This window comes from Lissotriton vulgaris, unplaced genomic scaffold, assembly GCF_964263255.1.
Source record: "Lissotriton vulgaris unplaced genomic scaffold, aLisVul1.2 SCAFFOLD_2553, whole genome shotgun sequence".
Classification (NCBI taxonomy): domain Eukaryota; kingdom Metazoa; phylum Chordata; class Amphibia; order Caudata; family Salamandridae; genus Lissotriton; species Lissotriton vulgaris.
This window is the reverse complement of record NW_028244024.1, coordinates 143,840-164,982: the sequence shown is the minus strand read 5'-3', so window position 1 is coordinate 164,982 and position 21,143 is coordinate 143,840. Positions and strand designations below refer to the sequence as shown.

Below are 21,143 nucleotides of genomic sequence, written 5' to 3'. Positions count from 1 at the left end.
TCTCACCTTAATCAACGATTGGGTAACTAAGGCCAAAATTTTGCCTTTTGAATAAACTGGTTTTAGGCAAAAGCACGGAACGTTAGATAACTTGACTGCACTTCAGGTTATAACGGAAAAATATGTGAAAGTCCGTGGAGGGCATGTTTATGGTGCGTTCATCGATTTCTCCACAGCTTTCGATAAAGTGGACAGAACATTGCTGTGGAGAAAGTTAATCGATTTAGGGATGCCTCCCTTTCTTATCAAATTAGTTCGCGCCCTTTATTCGGACACCTGGTGCAGAGTGCTGCTAGGTGGTGAAAGAGGTTTATCTAGAATAATTCCCACATCCAACGGGTTAAAACAGGGTTGCCTATTGGCCCCTCTACTATTTTCTCTTTATACAGTTGATTTACCTCTGGCTCTCTCAGCGTGTTCAGGTATTGCCCCGATTTTGGGGGGCTCTCCAATTGTATGCCTCATGTATGCTGATATTTTGATTCTTGACCTAACTCCTAAGGGTCTGAATAATCGCCTGCAGGCTTTATATGAATATGCTGGAAACCATTTTTTGTTGATAAATATTGCAAAAAGCAAAAAGATGTGCATGTCGGGTAGGAAGAAACCTAAATATCCAAACTTTCCTTGGGTAGTAGGGGGTCAAAAATTGGAAACCGTGAAATCTTATTCCTGCCTTGGTAAAATTGTTATGAGTAATTTAAGTGAAAAAGCTCATATAGCCAACAATTCCCGGAAAGCTATTGTTCAGGGAAAGCGTTTGGTATCCTTGCATAAGGCTACAGGTAGAAGGCATTTTTCGATATTAGATGTATTTCGAGCAAAAGTTCCTGCCTCCCTACTCTATGGAATAGAGTTAATTGATATAAAAAATTGGAGCTTCTTAGATTCCTCGGAAGGAAAAATTTTACGTAGCCTAGTATCTGTCAATACAGCTAGTTCTACTGCTGTCTTTAGACAGGAATTCGGCTTACGTAGTAGCTGGGTCCAAGGTCTAGCGGGAATCGTGCGCTGGGTTGTCAGCCTTGCAAGGAGCGAGCCTAGTACCTTAAGACATCTTATAAAAAATGAGTTGTTGGGAAATTTTAATGACTATTCATTAATCGTAAAAAAATTTAGATATGCTGTGGGTCAATTACAACTGGATAAAGATGTTTTATTCTCTTTGTCACCGTATCAGTTAAAAACCCTTTTGAAGTCCTCCTCGTGGGAACCAGGGTTTAGACTGGATAGAGATCTTCGGATTTCGAAAAAAAGGCCTTACCCCAGTTATCGATTCCTGTCTGTTGAGGAAAGCTCAACCATATGTTCAATGGAACATTCCTCATGGCGTTAGACATGATTTACTTCCTTTGAAACCGCTCTTATCCAGATGGCATGGCTCTTCAGCGGTCTGTGATTTTTGTCATATGTATGATCAAGATTTGTCTCATGTCATTTTTGTTTGTCCAGCCCGGATGTCTTCTAGGCGAAGATGGCTTAGACCCATCTGCCTTCAATTGAACATTTTGTCTGCTCCTTTTAGTGCAGCTATGATCAATCCTCCTAATGAAATGTTTTGTTTCAAACTGTACAAATTCTTCAAATGTTTCCTGGATTTGTATTAATTTGGTAATTCAGATGCCCTAATTGTTGTGTATTCTTATTCTATGTACCTGTTGATATTCTATTTTAAAGATCTTATTGTATGTATTTTATGTCTTTTATGTGGATCTCGTAAGAGTTCCGATATCATAATAAACTTGAAACTGAAACTTGATTAATAACCTTCTTGTAAACCGATCTCAAGGGCGACAAATGAGGTTACTCTTGTGATACTGTGGGGGTGTACTAAGCGTTACAGGTTGCCCAAGTTGGGTGATATGTTTGATGCAACGGTTTTTGGAGCTTATAAGGGGCTCATTTGGGTTTGCATATCGTAGTGAGCATACTGTGCTTTCTTTCAGTATATGCATCCCGTGTTGGGATTCTCCACCCCACAAATTACGATCCTTAAAAATTATTTATACTTGGTACACTGACCGAATAGCGGCTTGGCCAAGTCCAGGACTGGGAACGACAAACGTCCTGAAGAAGACCGGGGTGACCTTTTGAGGCACAGTAAGTCAGTCGAAACATGTTGGCACAAGCAGTATTAGGAGGGATGTTTTGAGAACCTTATTTCCCCTCTAAACACGACCCATCCTACTTTTCTTTTAATCCTGGTTGTGGAACCTATGAATAAAGGTGTTGTTTGGTATCCTCAAACCAGTTTTAGAGCACTTTCCCTTTAACTGCACTTTTGTTGTATCACTATTCCCAGTCACAGGGGTGATAATTGTCACTTTACCACAGTGTGCCTTATATTACGTTTTGAGTTGTGTCTTGTGATCCTGTATAAATTTGTTATTTTTACCTCCTCCCTTATGCTCCGCCCTGAGTGTGGCTACACCAGGGCATATTGTTAGCAGACCCGATGAAGCATGTCACTTACCATGTCACATACTTCGGTGTGTGAGTGAGGGCAGTTTTTCAAAACAGATGAATTTCTCTGTTTTGTATTATTAAGAGTGTTTTTTAGTCTCTCCACCCCTTGTGTACAGTTCTGCCTTGGGGGTTTCAGGGCGGCAGAGTATATTTTTTGACCCTCTCCCCTTCTTTGTGAGTAATGATGTTCTTGGATGCCCATCATTGTATTTCCGCTTGCCGTCTCTGCGTAACAACTACTAGACTGACCAGTTGTTGGAAAACCATTCCTGGAAGTAGCACGTTTGCAGGTGGGCATGAGGATTGAACGGGATGAATGATGCCATCATGCCCATGAGTTTCATGACTCCTCACGATCAGAGATTGACCCCTCTGGTAAAGGAAGTTTCTTGTTTGATGGCTAGCATCCTCTTTTGACTGGGATAAGCTTGTGCGAGTTTAGAGTTCAACATTGCGTCTAGGTAAGGGTAGACATGTATTCCATCTTTCCGCAGATGCACCACGACTGCGACTAGGCACTTAGTGAAGACACACAGTGCTGATTTTATTCCGAAAGGGAGTATCTTGTATTGGTAGTGTGTTCCCTCATGTAGGAAACAGATGTTTTCTGTGTTTCTTGTTCATGGGAATATGTAAATAGGCATACTGGAGGTTTATTGTTGCCATGTAATCTCCCCTTTGAATTTGCTGTATTTCTTGTAGAGCAGCCATTTTTAAATGTTGCGTCAAAATTAATTTATGAACCTTAGGTCTAGGATTGGCCTTAGTGAAAGGTCTTGTTTGTGAACTAGGAAGCATGGGGAGTGGTTTCCTTTGAAAAGTTCTTGCTTTGGCACAGTTTCTATTGCTCGTTTTTGAAGAAACTCTATGATTTCTGATCTTAATTGTGTCAGTTCTGATTTGAGGAACTTTTTCATCCGGGGAGGGGGGTGTGTTTGGGGGTGGGTGTGTGTGTGGCGGGGGGGGGGGGGGGGGGTTGCTGGTGGAGTTTGTCAGTTCTAGGCAATACCCATACCTTTCTCAAATTTAATATCCAATTGTCTATTGATATTTCGCTACTGTTGAAGGTATTGTGGTATCCTGCCTCCCACCGGTTGTTGTGTGGGGGTCCTTTTCTGTGCACAAGTCAATTTGATCCTTTTCCTCTTCCTCTCCCTCGGATGGACTGCTTTGGCTCTTTATGCCAGTTCTGGTAGCCGACCTGTTGATTTGATCCGAGCGCTAAAAGACCTGACGGCGATTTAGCGCTATATAAATACCAATTAACATAACATTTGCTTGTTGGCTGTTGCCTTGGCCCGGTTGTTGATTAAACATTTGCTGCCCTTGAGCAAAGGCCAATCTTCCAGTGATTATTCTTGAAAATTAAACCCTCCCCTTTTGAAGGCACCTCTCTGTTGCAGGGCTCCCATGGCTCTTGTAGTCTTGTTGTCCTTTTTTACTTGCTGGTGGGATTTCTCTACTTCCTTTCCGAACAGTGCATCCCCCGTAAACCATCTGTTAATGATTGAGCTTTGAACCTCCTGCTTAAACCTGGATATTCGTAGCCAGGCATGCTTTCTTAGTGTGGTGCCTGTGCACATACGTCTGCTGCATCGACTGCTGATTTAAGGCATATGTTAGCTATGTTTTTGCTTTCTTGGACAATACCTTTTGCCCTTTTCTTGTCCTCTTCTGGGAGCTTGCTGATGAGCTCCTTGATGTCATCCCATTGCTGGTGGCCATACATGTTTAGCAGGGCATTTGAGTTTGCGATGCGCCATTGCGTCGCTACCTCTTTCTCCATTTTTCTGCCCACCATATCTATTCATTTGCTTTCCTTCTCAGGAGGGACACCGCTCGGTTAAAAAAAAAGTTTTACTTTAATAGTGAGCGATGAGCCCACTTACCAGATACCACGCTCTGCAATACAATAGGCCTTGCTTTTGACGAAGTTTGACCTAATGGTATTGTAAATGACCATGCCTTTTAACATAATAGATGGAATTGTCATTTACAATGTCAATAGCTCAAAATCTCGCAATTACGAGACCTACTGCATTGTAAATGCTGGTTTTTTATTGTGTTCTTTGCAGATTTATTCAGCGTCAAAATAATGCTCTGCTTGTTCCAACTGCTCTTTCACAAGTCAGAGCTCTTTTATGTCCCTTTAACTTTCACTGCTGGAAGGTCATTTGATGTGGAGGACGTTCACCACGAGTCCTCCTAAGACTAACCATGGCATTTACATTTTAGGTGACGCATTGTAGCTTAAAAGCTTCTCGGAACCATCAAGCAGGCGGAAACATATGGAAAGGCAACATCAGCCTCTTATTCTCATTTGGATTCTTAGAATAGTTCTCCTGTGCCTCTTCCACACACACTACATCAAAGCAATCACTGTAGGAGCTTAAAGTAGTAACCTAAAACATTCTGTGCCAAAAACCTGCACCAGGATGTGTTCTCTACACCATGGGGCCCATTGCATTTGCTCTCGTTTTCAAAATCTTTGGTCTTGCGGAAGTCAGTTTACACACTAAAAAAATCTTTGAAACCACCGCCAGCAGCAGCAGTGTCGATTATGGTTTTTGAAATCTGTTCCATACCTAGGTCTCGGGCTGTCCTACAAGTTATCGCTTATGCAGTAGACTTTGAACTGTACATTGGAATACATTAGCGCTTCCTTGAAACATTCGTGCGCTATTGGTGGGGCACTGTCTGCTTACGGTCGAAGCCATGGAGTCAATAGACTTGCTATATTTGTCAAGGCCCAAAATAGAAAAAGCTTCTTTAAAATAGTTTTTTCTGGACCTTTTCATAGATGGCGGAATAATGTACTGCATCTAAACCTAGAATACTGTCACGCAACAAACTTCAAAAGGTCAGTTTGTGGCACATGCATCAAATCCAGGACACTGACCAGCATTAGTTTCCATCTTGTATAATCAGGCTTACATTATACACCTTCACTTGGTCCCTCCTGCTACTCATTTAAATACAAGACATTCAGCTCCTTATTCAGAAGGATTTATTGTTTGTCAATGCAGGATTTTGCGTCCGGTATGTAAAGGAGTAGCAGCCACCTCAAAAGCTCACTCTGTCAGTCACAGCGGCTTAAATCAAACACCACAACCACAGGCAAAAAATAAACGAGCAGACAGCAAAGAATTTTTCATTTCTTTTTTTCTTTAAAAGGAAAACAAAATAAAGAGAACAAGGATTTTTGTTTCCGTCTTCTTTTACAATAACACAAATGTTACAGTCAGCCATTCACTGTGTACAAACCTCGGTATATATATATACATACAAAACAAACTGAAAGAGGGGACAGGACGGAAGCCAACATACAATAGCAGGCTTCCAAATAATAATTAAAATAAAAAGTTAAAAAACAAAAGGCCCCCCTCCCCCAAGAGATTTTAGCCCAAAGAGGTCATGGGCACTGGGCAGGGACTACAGGCATTTCATATAACCTCAGACCATGGTGTTAGGTGCTGGAACGAAGTTTAACAGCGAATAGGTACTCCCCTCCTACCTACTGCCTATCAGACTCATGTTGGTCTAGGTGTCCTAAATTCACGACATGATTTTAACTGCATCTTTTCTTCGACAGAAGAGGAACAACCATTCTCCTCAGGTGGTGACCTCTCAAAGACAGTAGTATGCCACGGTGTGGTGTACCCCAACAAAGGTCTTTATTAGTAAAATCAGGCCACTGCTTTTAAGAAGAGCCAGAGTGGCTACCCCAGATAGTGGCAAACCTTCATTACTTCTAAAGGTGGGAAACATTGCAGGATGCAGTGGTGGGCTCCTCATCCCCTCTTTCTGCAGAGCCCGATGCCACGACTGCCTCTATAGCAGCCCAATTAAAAGGAAGGGGGGCAGAAACGTTATGGCTTCATGCCCATTCCACGGTGCGTCAATATTGAAAGAGGACTGGTGATCAGGACACTTTCTCCACGTGAACCAGAATCAAACTACCACCTCATTCAAATGTACACCAGCCAATCACAAAGGCCTAGTCTGGATTCAATTGAATGAGCTCACCCAAGCCTTGCATCTAAATGACACCACCACACAGCATTACACTACAATTCGTTCTATGGCTTATTGGCCCTTCCGATCTGCCACAAGGGTCGTAAAACAGACCATGTTTAGCTCACAGAGACAGCTTGAAAAGGTGGATCAAGAGGTAGGGGAAGGTCTACATTCCAGAGCACGAGGGCCAAAGGCCAAGACTCCTGCATGGTAGCTCCAGCACGCCCATGAAGTCTCTCTGGCCTTGGGTTTATTTTGAGGCAATTACTCATGGAACTTATCCTTGCCCCTCAGAAAAGGCATGTTATAAAGAGGAAAAGGATACAGAATTATCAATACTTTTGGGGTCTCTCTACACCTTCCCATTCTCTCCAGCCGGAGAGCTTGCTATAATGCCACAAGGTTTCTTCTGGCATAGTTCGCAGTATGTGCACTGTGGGCACATTCACACAAAAGCCCAGGGGTCACAAGGACAGTGCAGAAGAGGGGAAAATGTCAGAAGCACAGGGTAGCTGAGATGTACAGGTGGTTGACATTCAGGCGAGTGCACAGACAGTGAGTGCCCTTTCTCGGGGGGGAAAAAATCTACTAAACACAGATCCTGGCCACACTGCGGCAAGTGGATACGGACCACTGACTGGAAGGCCCAACATGTAATAAAACCATAGTTCTCAATTTGCTACTTTGCACCATGCTGATCAGGTTTCTAATGCAAAGGATGGATATATCTAGATCGTAAGGCAGCAGACAAAACTCCTTTTCAATGCAAGACACGTTTTTACCCCCAAGATGAAATGTTGAACGAAGCAGGGACATTTCCAGAAGAATGCATGCCTGATGCAAACTCATTATTAAAAATTCTGATCAGGAAAAGGTCTGGGGGAAAGGAAGTGCAACTTAATGACTGGTCCATAACAACCTGCTGTCCTCAATGTAAACCATCATTGGTGAACCTCCTTACAGGAAATAATCTAACCGTTTGCCTAAAACAGACCGAACAGATGCTATATCTACGTGTCTTCTTGAAACATAGGAGCTTCATGAGCATAAATGGCCCTATGAGTGTTAACGTGAGACAAGGGGCCTTATGCAATTGCAACCAAATACAGAGTGCGTGCAGGTGATCACAACTTCATGGGTGTAAGTCAATGGGTATAAGTGGGCAGGCAAATGTAATGAAAGTACATGTGCCTTGCTGTGTCCAACCTTGCACACAATGATCTTGAAAATGGCAATACTGAATAAGGAAACCAGTCAGCAGGTCAAACGTTACACCCACCAGACCCATTTGCATCGGAGTGCTCCTGTCTCCCCACCCCACCCACAAAAGAACAGATGCTACTCAGGCAATAACCTCCCGCCCCACCCACCCACCCACCCTTCAAAAAGGAATAAAATAATCTAAAAACAGTGATGCGCTTACTTCGATGCTAGCCAGCACTAGCTGGAGACGGACCAAAACGTAACTGTTGTCCGGTCGAGATGCCTGCCTTAACCAACCCCCCCGTCAATACTTGCTACTTATACAAGAAGCTTAGCAATACTTTTTTTTAAACTTTTTTCTTCACCTGTAAAAACATCACAGGAGAGACGGGTGTGTGTTGGGAAGGGGGCTTTATCTGTCAGGCAAAGAGAGGGCACCTCTTTCTTGGACCCAGTCACCATGCCACCCCCTTTTTCATTTTCTAATTTTTTTTTGTGTAATTTTTTTGTGGAAAGTTTATTTTTTTAATTATTTTTTTAATCCTTCCTTTTTTTGTTGAATACTTTAGATCGATGCATCGGGAACGCCAGAACCCACATAGGGTGTGTTTTCTTTGTTCTCAACTCCTTTCCTGGCTAGTTCCATATTTTCAGAAAGCTGTCCCATGAGCCGGTAGCTACTGCCATGCCATCATCCGTCACTCCAAGGCAGCTCACCCTGTTGTCATGACCAGCAAGAACTCCTGCAGAAAAAGAAAAGACAGCTCAAGACTAGGCAGAAAAATCAAAAATCTTATCGAACAGAATAATACAGTTTCCTTGTTGAGTCAGACATTTGTTACAGAACACTGTTGTAAAGTATTTCCAACCGTGTTCGAGAATAGACCTTGCACTACTGACAACCACCTCACAAAAGACTATGCCTGTGGTATTTTGATCGAAATTGTTAAGGTGGATGTGAGGGGGAAACAGGCCTTTCAGTCTCCTAAGCGAACCAAAACCTTGAGTTCATCTTCAGGATGGAAGAAATTAAATAGGACCCTGCTCAAAAACACAAACGTTTCATGGACATACGTTATGGGTGCAGATCCTCAAAATATTTTATATGCAGGAGTTATGACTTAATCAAATGGAAAGAGGCATTTTTTTAAATAGCAAGTTAACCGGCGCAATAAATAGACATCCCAAAAGTAGCTGAACAATTGGCGAACAGTAGGGTGCAGGAGCTAAAACATAATTGATAGAAACGGTTCTTAAATTGATTTATATGCGATTGTCTTTGAAGGTCTGTACACTTACATTAACAAATAATGCAGCCTAACATTAAACAGGCTTCATTGGCCAGCACTTCATCCTGAAGTGAAAAGGATAGCCAAATAATATTAAATTTTACACATTTTACAGAGTTTCGCCACACAGAGAAACTCCCCTTCACAAAAATCCTTTGTATGATGGAGAGGAAGGGTTGGACAGACAAGACTTATAGGCTGGTTACCATTAGGTGTCTGGAAAAGGGATACCGTGCCTTTAAGGAACCCTCCAGAGACCCTCGGTATCCCATGATGCACAGCCAAAGGCAAGTTACTTTCAGTAGCCAGGCCTATAGTATCCAGAAAAAAACGTTTACTCCCTCCGTGGAGGAGGGAGGGTCGCTATGACTATCAGAGATACCCCTACTACAGAACTGGAGTTACAGGTAAGAAACTACTCCTTCTGTAGTAGGGGATCTCTGTGTATAGTCAATCTGTGACTAGGATGGAAAGTCCATCCCAACAACCAATCCAGCGGTGGAAGAAAACTAAAGAAAAATCCCTACTGAGCAAATTATTATTATTATTATTATTATTAAGGGGCATTTATAGAGCGCCTGGTTACGCAGAATGCGTGTCACTTGCGCATCTGTCCTAGCATCAGAATCCAGACAGTTATGCTTAGCAAAGGTGTGGCCAGACTTCCACGTAGCCGCCCTACAGATGTCTGCAAAGGGAAAGTTACGTAGCAAAGTCGCTGTAGCCGCTTTGCCTCGTGGAAGGAGCCCTAGGCTTACCCCCTCGAGTCTTGTTGGCCTTCTGGGAACAGAGTTGTGTACAGGACACAATCCACCTCGAAATGGACTGTTTGTGAATTATGGTTCAGTCAGGACTGGCCTGGCCACCTCCAAACAACTGATCTGACCTACTAATGTCCTTGGTCTTATACAAGTAAAACTTCAACACGCGCCTCACATCAAGTGAATGAAGAGACCTCTCCGCCGGAGAGGAGGGATGTTGAAAAAATGTAGGTAACGTGATCGTCTGTTTGACATGGAAATCAGATATCACCTTAGGGAGAAATTTGGGGTGAGTCCTCATGACAACTTTGGAAGCATGAAACACTATATAGGGCTCTGGACAACACAGAGCCTGCATCTCACTCACCCTGCGAGCCGATGTTATAGCCACAAGGAACGCCGCCTTCCAGGACAGATGCTGTAGAGAAGCCTTATGAATAGGCTCAAAAGGCTCCTTCATCAACCTGGACAGCACCACATTCATCTCCCATGAAGGCGAAGGACGCCTCACGGGGGGGAAACACCTTCTTCAAACCTTCCAAAAAATCTTTAATTACAGGTATCTCGAAAAAGGAGGTTTGCGAAGGACATTTCCTATACGCAGTTAATGCTGCGAGGTGAACCTTAATAGAATGGAAATTAAGGTCAGATTGAGCTAAATGCAAAAAGGTATGGAAGGGTGACCTCTTCCTTGCAGGAGATCGGATCAGCGTTCTTGGGCGTGCACCAGATGCAGAACCTTTTCCACTTGTAGGTATAGGAAGTCCTGATGGATGGCCTTTTAGCCTCCTTAAGTATTTCCATGCAGTTGTCAGGTAAGTTAAAGTGTCCATACTGTACTATCTCAGAAGCCATGCCGCCAAACTCAACGACGAGAGGTTGGAGTGCACAATCTGCCTCCCGAACTTCGTTAGAAGGTCCAGCCGACATGGAAGCCGCAGATAGGGTTGAAAAGATCGGTGGAGCAGGTCTGTGAACCACCACTGTCGAGGCCACTCCGGAGCAATGAGGATCATTCACGCTCTGGACTGAGACAACTTGATGAGCACTGCCGGAATCCGGGGAATGTGTGGAAAAGCGTACAGAAAGCTGTTTGACCAGCGGATGATTCATAGCACATCCCCCAGAGTCCCCGGTTGGTAAAACCTTGAGGCGAAGTCTCTGCATTTTCTGTTTTCGGCAGTGGCGAACAGATCTAGGTCTGGAGTGCCCCATCTTTCACAGAGGTTTCCTAGCACCTCGTCGTTTTAGACCCACTCGTGGTTTTCCTGGACGAGCCTGCTGAGTGCGTCCGCCTGAGCATTCTGCACACCTGGTAGATGGGTAGCCGTTATAGTCAGTCCTCTGGCTAGCAGCCAGTGCCAGATCCCTTGCGCTTCCTGAGACAGAGTGCGCTATCTCGAGCCCCCTGCTTGTTGAGGTAATACATTGTGGTCGCATTGTCAGTCTGCACAAGCAGGGAGCTGGTCCGGAAGGACGGATGAAAGGTCTTCAGCGCCAAGTGAACAGCTCTGAGTTCCAGAAAACTGATATGATACCTGGACTCCGCCGGGGTCCACGTCCCCTGAATTTGAAGATGGTCCGAATGCACTCCCCAGCCTTCGAGAGGAGACAATGGTCTGTATTGGAATGTCCTTGTGGCATGGAACCCCCTTGAGAAAGTTCTCTGCTGAACACAACCATTTCAGGGACTGCTGAGCGTGTTGAGACAGTCAAATCCTGTCCTCCCAGCTCCATCGTTTTTGGTCCCATTGATCCTCCAGACATTCCTGCAGCGGTCTCATGTGGAGGCGTGCATGTGGTGTGAGGAAGATGCAAAGCCATCGACCCCTCACTGCTGTTGATGGAACAGACATGAGTCTGAGCCTTCCGAAGGATCGATAAGCGTCGCTCCTCCGAAGGATACACGTTTGCTCTGAGAGTATCGATGGAGGCTCCCAAGTACTGCAGACACTGAACAGGAGTCGTAACAGACTTTGCCATGTTGATGTGCAGACCCAGTTGGCTCAACAGAGCAGCCGTCCTGTTGAAATGCAATTTCGCTTCCTGGAAGGTGGAGGCTTTGATCAGCCAACCATCCAGGTACAGGTAGACAAACAACTTGTTCTCTCTCAGGTGCGCTGCCACCACTACCATGCACTTCGAAAACGTCCTGGGTGCAGACTTCAGACCAAACGGAAGTACGGTGTACTGACAGTGGTTGGTGCCGACCAGGAAGCGCAGTAATTTCCGATGTTTCTGTGCAATGGGTGCATGGAAGTATGCATCCTGCAGATCTATCGCGCAAAGCCAGTCTCCTCGATGCAGCTGAGGGTAAATCTGGTGCAAATACAGCATACAAAACTTCTCCCAGCGGACCCACTTGTTTGCTTGTCGCAAACCCAGAATGGGCCTGAACTCGTTCTTGTCCTTCTTGCGCACCAGAAAGAACCTTAAGTATAGGCCCTTTCCCCTTTGAGACAGAGGGGCGTCTTCTGTCACCCTTTTTCTGAACTGGGTATCGGCCTCCCCTTGGAGCTCGCGCAGTTGGTATTGCCAGCGGTGGAATAGCTGGAGGCGGGCTGACAAAACGAAGACTATATCCAATGCAAACAATATTCAGCACCCACTTGTCCTAAGTAATTCTGTATGCTTACCCCCACCAGCCTCTGCCCCTCCGATGCCTCTGGAAGGGCTGCCTTTTATATTGCTGCTGTTGCCAGTTTGGCGACCCTGCCCTCGCTGGAAACGTTGGGAGGAGTAACGCCTCTGGAAGGAGCGGAAAGACTTCCCCTGATCCTTTGTTTTCTCCAAACCTACCGTCTTCGGCGTTTCCACTTCATGCGGGCCATTTCCTCATCCGCATGGGTCCCGAAGAGGGTAGTGCCCGAGAAGGGCAAATTGGCAACACGCTGTTGTGCCTCTGGTTTAAGCGAGGTAAGGTGCAACCAGGACTGGCGTCTCTAGTTTACTCCATGGCAGTACCCAGGAGCGGCCAGGAGAGAGGCAGCCGCGCTGATCACTTTGTTGAAAACCATCATGCCTTCATTCAAGATTTGCTGGAAATCTTCCCTTCTGTCCCTCGGTCGGAGTTCGATGAATTGTTGCAGGGACTCCCACAATGAACGGTCATACCGAACCAAAAGAGCTGTTGAACTCACTGCTTTCATAGACGTGGCTGCCGTACTTCAGACCTTTCTCCCTGCAGAATCCATGTGACGGCTCTCCTTGTCCGGAGGGATCGTAGACGAAGGAGCAGTAGAGTGCTGCTTCTTGGCCGCTGTGACAATAACCAAATCCGGGGGCCTGTACTTCTTTTGAAGTCGGGATGGGGCAGACTTCACCGAGGCCGGAATCAAGAACAGCCCCATGGCCGGTTCCTCCAACCCTGGCACCAAAGGCAGCAAAGGGCAAGAGGTGCTTACGCAGTAGTGTTTCAAAGATGACGGAGGTGGAAGGGGTGGGCACCATCAGTGCTATCCCCAACTTCGCTGCCCCCCTCAGCAGCACATCCTGAAACGTCACGATGTCATCCACTGGTGACACCCTCATTGGAGGAGAGTCAGATAAAGTAGGCGAATACCTCCGGTCACTGGAAGAGTCCATGTAGGTATGCCTGGAACGCGAGCTCTCTCTACTACAACGACAATGTCGTGACCTGGTTGAAGACCTACGCTCACAGCGAGAGCGATGCCTCCCCCGTGACCTGGATCTTTGTTTCCTGGGTCTCGCCGGACCCACCGGCACAGGCTGCAGCGGAAGAGGAAGCGTCTGAGCCAGAATCAAAGGCCTTGGTTGCTGAGGCTGAGATGGCGGTGGAGGCGGCAGAGTTGGCGTCCTAGGCCTGGAGGGCGAGAATGTCCTCTAGTATTGACAGTCCGGAGACCCAAGTACTCTCCTCTTCTTACGAGCAGGCCTCGGAGAGGATGCTCTGGAGGTAGTCTCTTCTGAGGAAGAGCGCCGGCGCCACCGCGACCGGGAACTCGCATATGAGGAGACGCTCACCACAGAGACACTAGACACCGTTCAGGGTGTTGACTTTGCTCTTAAACGTCAACTTTTCCTTCCTAGATGTATACTCTTGACATTGCTCTCCTTGACGTCGATCGCCTGGACGTCGATAGTCTTCTCCTTGACGTCGATCTTACTCTCCTAGACGTCTATCTTCGTGTCGACGTTGACGGCGAACAGCAGTGTCGCCTCGACGGAGAGCGCCTTCTATGGGACTCAGCAAGACTACGATGGTGTGTCGACTTCAGTGAAGTCCTTTATGTCGACCTCGTCCGAGGTCTCGACGTCCTTCCCCTAGACGAACACAAACGTCGCTTCGAAACAGAGTCCTGCGTCGACGGGGAACAGATGGTAGTCATACCTCTCGACGTGGAAACCATCGACCGGGACAGTTTCCGGGCCTGTTCTTGACTGGGGAGCCCCCCCCCCTCCCCCCCCCCCCAGGCCGATGCACGGGTGGAGGATGAAGATATAGTCCCTCCACAGCCAGAGGTCCCAACTGCTTCTTGAGGTCTCCTCTGCTCCAGGCCTTGGAGACGAATCTTCTCCCTGTCACGCAGGGTCCTCCTGGAGAAAGAATGGCAAATCTCACAGGAGTCAGGTGCATGGGTAGAAGGCAAACAGAGTATGCACACTCTGTGGGGGTCTGACTTGGCCTTCTTCCCACCACACTCAGGGCACTTGTCGAATAAAGCTGGCATTCCGACAAGATGGAGGTGGCAAAACTGGTCAAAAAAGACAAACTGGAATGAGACCCCAGACGTCGAGTGAAACCTACATCTCACTGAAAAAACTCCAAAAAGTGAAGATATACCTAAAAAGGTAGAGCTCAATGCTCCAGGGTCCTGCTAGCAGGAGCCGGAAAAAAGAACTGAAAGTAACTTGCCTTTGGCTGCGCATCATGGGATGCCGAGGGTCTCTGGAGGGTTCCTTAAAGGCACGGTATCCCTTTTCCAAACACATAATGGCAGCCTATGAGGCTTGTCTGTCCAACCCTTCCTCTCGATCATACAAAGGATTTTTGTGAAGGGGAATTTCTCTTTGTGTGGTGAAACTCTGTAAAATGTGTAAAATTTTATATTATTTGGCTATCCTTTTCACTTCAGGATGAAGTGCTGGCCCATGTAGCCTGTTTAATGTTAGGCTGCATTATTTGTCTCTTAAGTGTCTATGCAGGATTGCAGAAGAAGACGACGACTTGAGACTATTTTGATTGCTCCGGGGTCCCCGCACATGGGCAGAACTATTCACAGATTAGGACTATACACAGATCCCCTACTACAGAATGAACATTTCTTGAAGGGCAAGTTGTTTCAACGTGCTAATGATCTCAAAAATAACCCTTTCTGGACTCTTCCTTCCTCTATCCCTCTTTGTACTCCCCAAAGTTCATTCTACTACTATGATCTCCAAACAACCCTTTTTCAATTCTCCCCTTATTTATCCCTCCTTTTACTCATCCCTAAACCTCATTCTACAGCTATGTTCTCCCCAATCCCTGTTTAGAGACTCTTCCCTCCTCCATTTACTCATCTTACTAATATGATCTCCCAAGTTACACGTTCTAGACTCTTTCCTCTTCTATCCCACCATTATCGTATTCAACCCAACTAACACTCTACAGTTTGACCTGGCATCAGGGGTAGTAAGCGCTATATGAATACAATTATAATATGTCTTCGCGAGGTAATAGCTAGCACGATAACCACTTTCGTTTATTCAAAATGCATGAGCGGAGGGGCTCAAAGGGCAGACTCGTAACCCTTATTAGAACTGCATGAAGCTTCCAGACAGGGGTTGGAGGCGTTCTTGCGGGCCATTTCCAATTGGAGTCTCTGTGACACCTTAAGAGATTTGGAAGACTGGGCAGTGTGCCCCATTTTGCATGTAGCAGTGATAGCGACAAGGTGAAGACATATGGAAGTATATTGAAGATCTGCATTCCGTAAGTGTTAAAGTTAACAGATGAGGTCTTAAACCTTGCCTTTGAAGGAGTCTTATTTTGAGATGTAATTGTGGGTACATCTCTTCCACTTACCTATAGAACATGCAAGAGTAGCAGCCCTACGAACTTCATACAGTATGCCATGCCCTCATAAGGAAAATGCTACTTACCCTGTATGCATCTGTTCTTAGCATGTAGAGCTGTAGAGTCTCATGCTGTGCATGGCCTGCCATCTGGAGTTGGGTCCAGATGTTTGCACTATGTTTTTATTCGAAGAAGTCTTTTCCAGTCACGAGGTAGGTGACTGCTCCTTTTGGTGAGTGCACGTTGGCATCGATTCCATTGTTAGATTGTTTGCCACAGAGGGTGATAATGGAGTTCGTAAGAATAGTAAGATGTATATATTTATCTAAGTAAGATGTAACTGCAACAGGTATAGGTACCCGGGGTGGCAGGTGGGCGCATGCGACTACAGCTCTACATGCCAAGAACAGATGCATACTGGGTAAGTAGCATTTTTCGTTCAATGCATATGAGCTGTAGATCACATGCTGTGCATAGATTAAAAAGCAGTTATCTCCTAAAGTGGTGGCTAACCAGTAGCTGTTGCAGCAGTCTGAAATAGTGTACATAAAACTGCTTGCCCCACCCTAGCTTACTGTCTTGGTAACACATCAACACAATAGTGTTTTGTGAATGTGTGAGGTGTAGACCATGTTGCAGCTTTGCAGATATCTATGGGTATATTTCCTAAGAACACCATAGAAGCCCTTAGTTCGCGTGTGGAGTGCACTCTAGGGGGAATGGTTAACATTCTTTGCTTTTGCATAGCATATTTGAATGCACTGGACTATCCACCTTGCAATGCCTGATTTTGATATATGATTTCCCTTATGTGGTGGAGCAAAAGCAACAAGGAATATGCTACTTACCAGTATGCATCTGTTCTTGGCATGTAGACCTGCTGACATTCATACCTGTGCATAGATCGCCGCCTAGTGTCGGACCCGGACGATTGCACCTTGTTGTCCTAAAAGAGTCTTCGAAGTATCACGAGATAGGTGACTCCTCCCCTGGACTACAGTGCGCATGGGCATCTTCTCCATCCTCAGATTGTTTCTCGCCATTGTGGCAGAGATGGAGTATCGCAAAGTAAGAGATGGCCATGCAAAAGATAATGCTGCAGCTGCAACAGGCACCGGGGAGGAGGGCGGGCGATATGAATGTCAGCAGCCCTACATGCCAAGAACAGATGCATACTGGTAAGTAGCATATTCCGTTCGAGGCACGTGGGCTGCTGAATTCATATCTGTGCATAGACTGTATAGCAGTGTCTCCTCTAGCGGTGACTACCTGTGCCAGCTGCAACAGTTTGAAAAAGAGTTTCAAGGACAGCCTGGCCTACAGCAGCTTGCTGCTCTGATTGCAAGTCTACATAATAGTGTTTAGTGAAAGTGTGTATGGTAGATCATGTTGCTGCCCTACATATGTCTTCAAGGGGAATATTCCCTAAGAAAGCCATGGATGCCCCCATTTTACACGTAGTGTGCTCTTGGGGGAACTGTTAGCGTGCGTTTAGCTTTTTGATAGCACATCTGAATGCATTTAACTATCCATCTGGCTATTCCTGATTTTGAGATGGGATTACCTTCATGTTGTGGTGAAAAAGCAACAAACAGTTGCTTTGTTTTTCGAAATGATTTAGTCCTGTCTACATAATATAGCAGAGCTCTCCTTACATCTAGTGTGTGTAGGGCTCTTTCGGCTACGGACTGTGGGTTGTGGAAGAAAACTGGCAGTTCTATTGATTGATTGATATGGAAAGTGGATATGACTTTTGGCATAAACTTAGGGTTGGTCCTAAGTACTACCCTATTCGCATGTACTTGCATGAAGGGTTCTTGAATGGTTGGTGCCTGAAGCTCACTTACTCGCCTGAGGGAGGTAATGGCAATCAAGAATGCCACCTTCCATGTTAGAAATTGCAAATCACATGAGTTGAGTGGTTCGAAGGGAGGCCCCATAAGTCTGGTAAGAACCAAATTTAAGTTCCGGACTGGTGAAGGTGGGTGTGTGTGTGAGGGATTATCCTTTTAAGACCCTCCATAAAAGCTTTGATTGGTGGTACCCTAAACAGAGAAAGGTGTTGCCTGTTTTGGAATAGCAGCAAGATGTAGCCTTATAGAAGAGTATGCTAAATTGCATCTTTGAAGATGCAAGAGGTAACAGATAATGTTTTGGATGGAAGCATCCAATGGATTGATTTGGTTATTGTTGCAATAGATTACAAATCTTTTCGATTCAGCTGCATAGCATGCTCTAGTAGTTGGCCTTCTTGCCTCCTTGATAATGTTCATGCAATCAGGAGGTAAGTTAAGGTATCCAAACTCTAAGCGCTCAGGAGCCAGATCGCTAGGTTCATCTGATTGGGATCTGGATGTTGAATTTCTCCATGGTTCGGAGTTAAAAGATGGGCGAGAGGCGCAGTTTTTGATGGGGAACTACTGAGTTCCAGGAGCGTTGTGTACCATGGCTGTCTTGCCCTTGTGGGAGCAACCAGGATCATGGTGAGTGACTGCTGACGTAGTTTGCGTGTCACCAACGGAATCAGTGGAGTTGGCGGATAAGCGTACGCAAATCTGCCTGACCAGTTCATCCATAGCGCATTGCCCTGTGACAACGGATGTGGGAACTTGGCGGCAAAGTACTGGCATTTTGAGTTTTCGTTTGTGGCAAACATCTATTTCTGGGTGCCCCCATTTCTGGAAGAATGGTTGGAGAACTTGGGGGTGAATCTCCCATTCGTGTAGCTGTTGGCTGTGTCTACTTAGCAGATCTGCTACTTGGTTGTCTTTCCCTGGCAGGTGTTCTGCTAGGAGAAAAATGTTTCTTGGAATTGTCCACCTCCATATGCTCGGTGCTAAGTGGGACAGCTATAGAGAGTGTCCCTCCTAGTTTCTGGATGTAGTACATGGCTGTCATGTTATCCGTCCGGATCAACACAGCCTTGTTTGTACAAGTACTTTTGGAATGCTTTTAGTGCCAGAAATATTGCTAGCAACTCTAAGTGGTTGATATGCAGTTTCTTTTGTTTTACTGTCCAGAGCCCTTGGACTGCGTATTGGAGTAAGTGGGCTCCCCAACCGGTCAGTGATGCGCCCGCTGTAAGTACTCTTTGTGGAACCGGCTCTTGGAACAGTCGCCCCTTTGAAAGGTTTTGTGGGTTCCACCACTGCAGAGAGTTGTAAGCGCGACTATATACCAACACTAGGTCCTTTAGTTGTCCTTGAGCTTGGTTCCACTGCCGTGCTAGGCATTCTTGCAGTGGACTCATTTGAAGTCTGGCATGAGGGACAATGAATATGCAGGAGGCCATCATGCCTATGAGCTGCATGAACACTCGAGCTGGAAAAGTGTGTTGTGGCTGAAATTTTTGAATGAGAGTTTGCAGGTTGGCTATCCTGGCTGAATTTGGGTATGCCTTTGCTACTGAGGTGTCTACTGTAGCTCCCAGATATTGCTGTATGTTGGAGGGCTGTAGATGCGATTTTGGGTAGTTTATGGAAAACCCCAGGCTGTGTAGCAGCTGGAGTGTCTGAGATGTATGGCTTGCACACTGCGTGTATGAGTTTGCTTTTATGAGCCAATCGTCCAGGTATGGAAACACGTGGATGTGTTGCCTTCTGAGGTGTGCAGCTACTACTGCTAGACACTTTGTGAATACTCTCGGGCTGTGGTTACCCCGAAGGGGAGAACCTGGAACTGAAAATGTTGACCTTCTATTGTGAACCTGTGGTATTTCCTGCGAGCTGGAGGTATAGGTATGCGAAAATATGCGTCCTTGAGGTCTAATGTTGCTAGGAAGTCGCCTTGCTGGAGTAATGGGAGCACTTGTTGAAGAGTGATCATGTGGAAGTGCTCCGAGAGTAATTATTGGTTTAGCGGTCTGAGGTCCAATATTGGTCTGAGGGACCCGTCCTTTTTGGGGATAGGGAAGTATAGCAAGTAAACTCCTGTCCCTTGGTTTGAATAGGGACTGGCCCTTTCCTAGCATGGATTTCACCTCTTGTTGTAACAGGGTGATGTGTTCCTTGGACATAGGACGGTATTTGGGTGGTATGTTGGGTGGAGTAGAAGTGAGTTCCAGGTAATAACCATACTGGATAATTTGTCTCACCCACCTATGGTAATTGCGTTCCAGACTGGTAGGAATTGTTTGACTCTGCCTTTGACTGGTGTTACATGGTCTGGAGGGAGTGTGATGAAGTCACTGTTTGGTGGCAGTGGAGGCAATGGTGTTATTGCTGCCACGTTCTCTGCCCTTGTTATTATTTCCCCTATAACCTCCCCTGTTAGAGCCTTTGTTAAAGGAACTTTGGGTGTTGCTTTTATATGTAGAGGAAGTTTGTGAAGTGTTGCCTCCTGCGGTGCCTCTATAGGAGGAGCGACGAAAGGAACCTCTGTGTTGTTGAAACTGCAGTGCGCCCATAGATTTGCAGTTTCTGTATCTTTTTTCATTTTATCCAAAATAGTGTCTACTGCAGGGCCAAATAGGAAGTCTTGATTAACTGGTTGGTTGAGGATGGTGGATTGCACCTCATTCTTAAAACCAGAGATGCGTAGCCACGCATGTCTGTGCAGTAATACGCTGGTATTAATGGATCTGGCTGCTGTGTTGGCTGCGTCAAGCACACATTTAATGGAGGCATTCGTAATAAACTTGCCTCCTTGAATGAGGTAATTAGCCTGAGCCTTGTAAGGTTCTGGCAGGTGTTGCATTAAACCCTCAAGCTGGTCATAGTGTGCTCTATCGTAGCGAGCTAGTAAAGCCTGTGTGTTTGCGATTCTCCATGAATTAGAGGCCTGTGAGGCTACACTCTTGCCTGAGGCTTCCAAGACTTTAGACTCCTTATCAGGAGGTGGAGCATCTCCTGTAGTTAGCGAGTTTGCTCTTTTGCAAGCGTTTGCTACTAGCAGCGAGTCTAGAGGCAACTGGCCTTGAATATAGGAAAGGTCTGTAGGAGACGCTTTATATATTTTTTTTCAATCCTGGGACTGAGTACACGTGCTCTGGCTGGATCTTCAAATATATCAGGTGCGTGTTTTAGTACCCCTTTTAGCATAGGAAGTGTCCTCACATTTTTCTCAGAGGTAGGAAATGTGTTGAATAGAAAATATTCTATTGAGCCAGTGTGCATGTCGACCTTGTGGTATTTTGCTGCCCTATCTAGCAGCTGGTTAAAGACAATGGTGTCGTCGGTAGGAGACAGCTTTGTAGGGTATGGGAAGGCATCGGGATGGGTTGTGTGTACTATGGATCATTCTGATTCTCTCATGTGTCATCTTGAGGATGTGGATCCTCTGGTTGATTAAAGTCATCTTGAGGATCTTCCCCCATGTTCTCCTCATCATTATATAGTCAGAATGTGTAGGAGAGTAGGGCACAAAAAGGCATATTGGGATAGAAAGGAG

At 45.7% G+C, this 21,143-nt stretch overlaps 1 protein-coding gene across 1 annotated transcript in view; it reads right to left on the bottom strand.

Moving 5' to 3' along the window:
* Positions 1 to 5,611: 5,611 nt before the first annotated feature.
* Positions 5,612 to 21,143, bottom strand: part of LOC147668177 (guanine nucleotide-binding protein G(I)/G(S)/G(T) subunit beta-2) — a 109,898-nt gene continuing 94,366 nt past the window's right edge. The window contains exon 9 of the mRNA XM_086948724.1: positions 5,612 to 8,429. Within this exon, the coding sequence (XP_086804850.1) occupies positions 8,323 to 8,429 (107 nt within the window). The 3' untranslated portion in view covers positions 5,612 to 8,322. The remainder of the gene's footprint in view (positions 8,430 to 21,143) is intronic.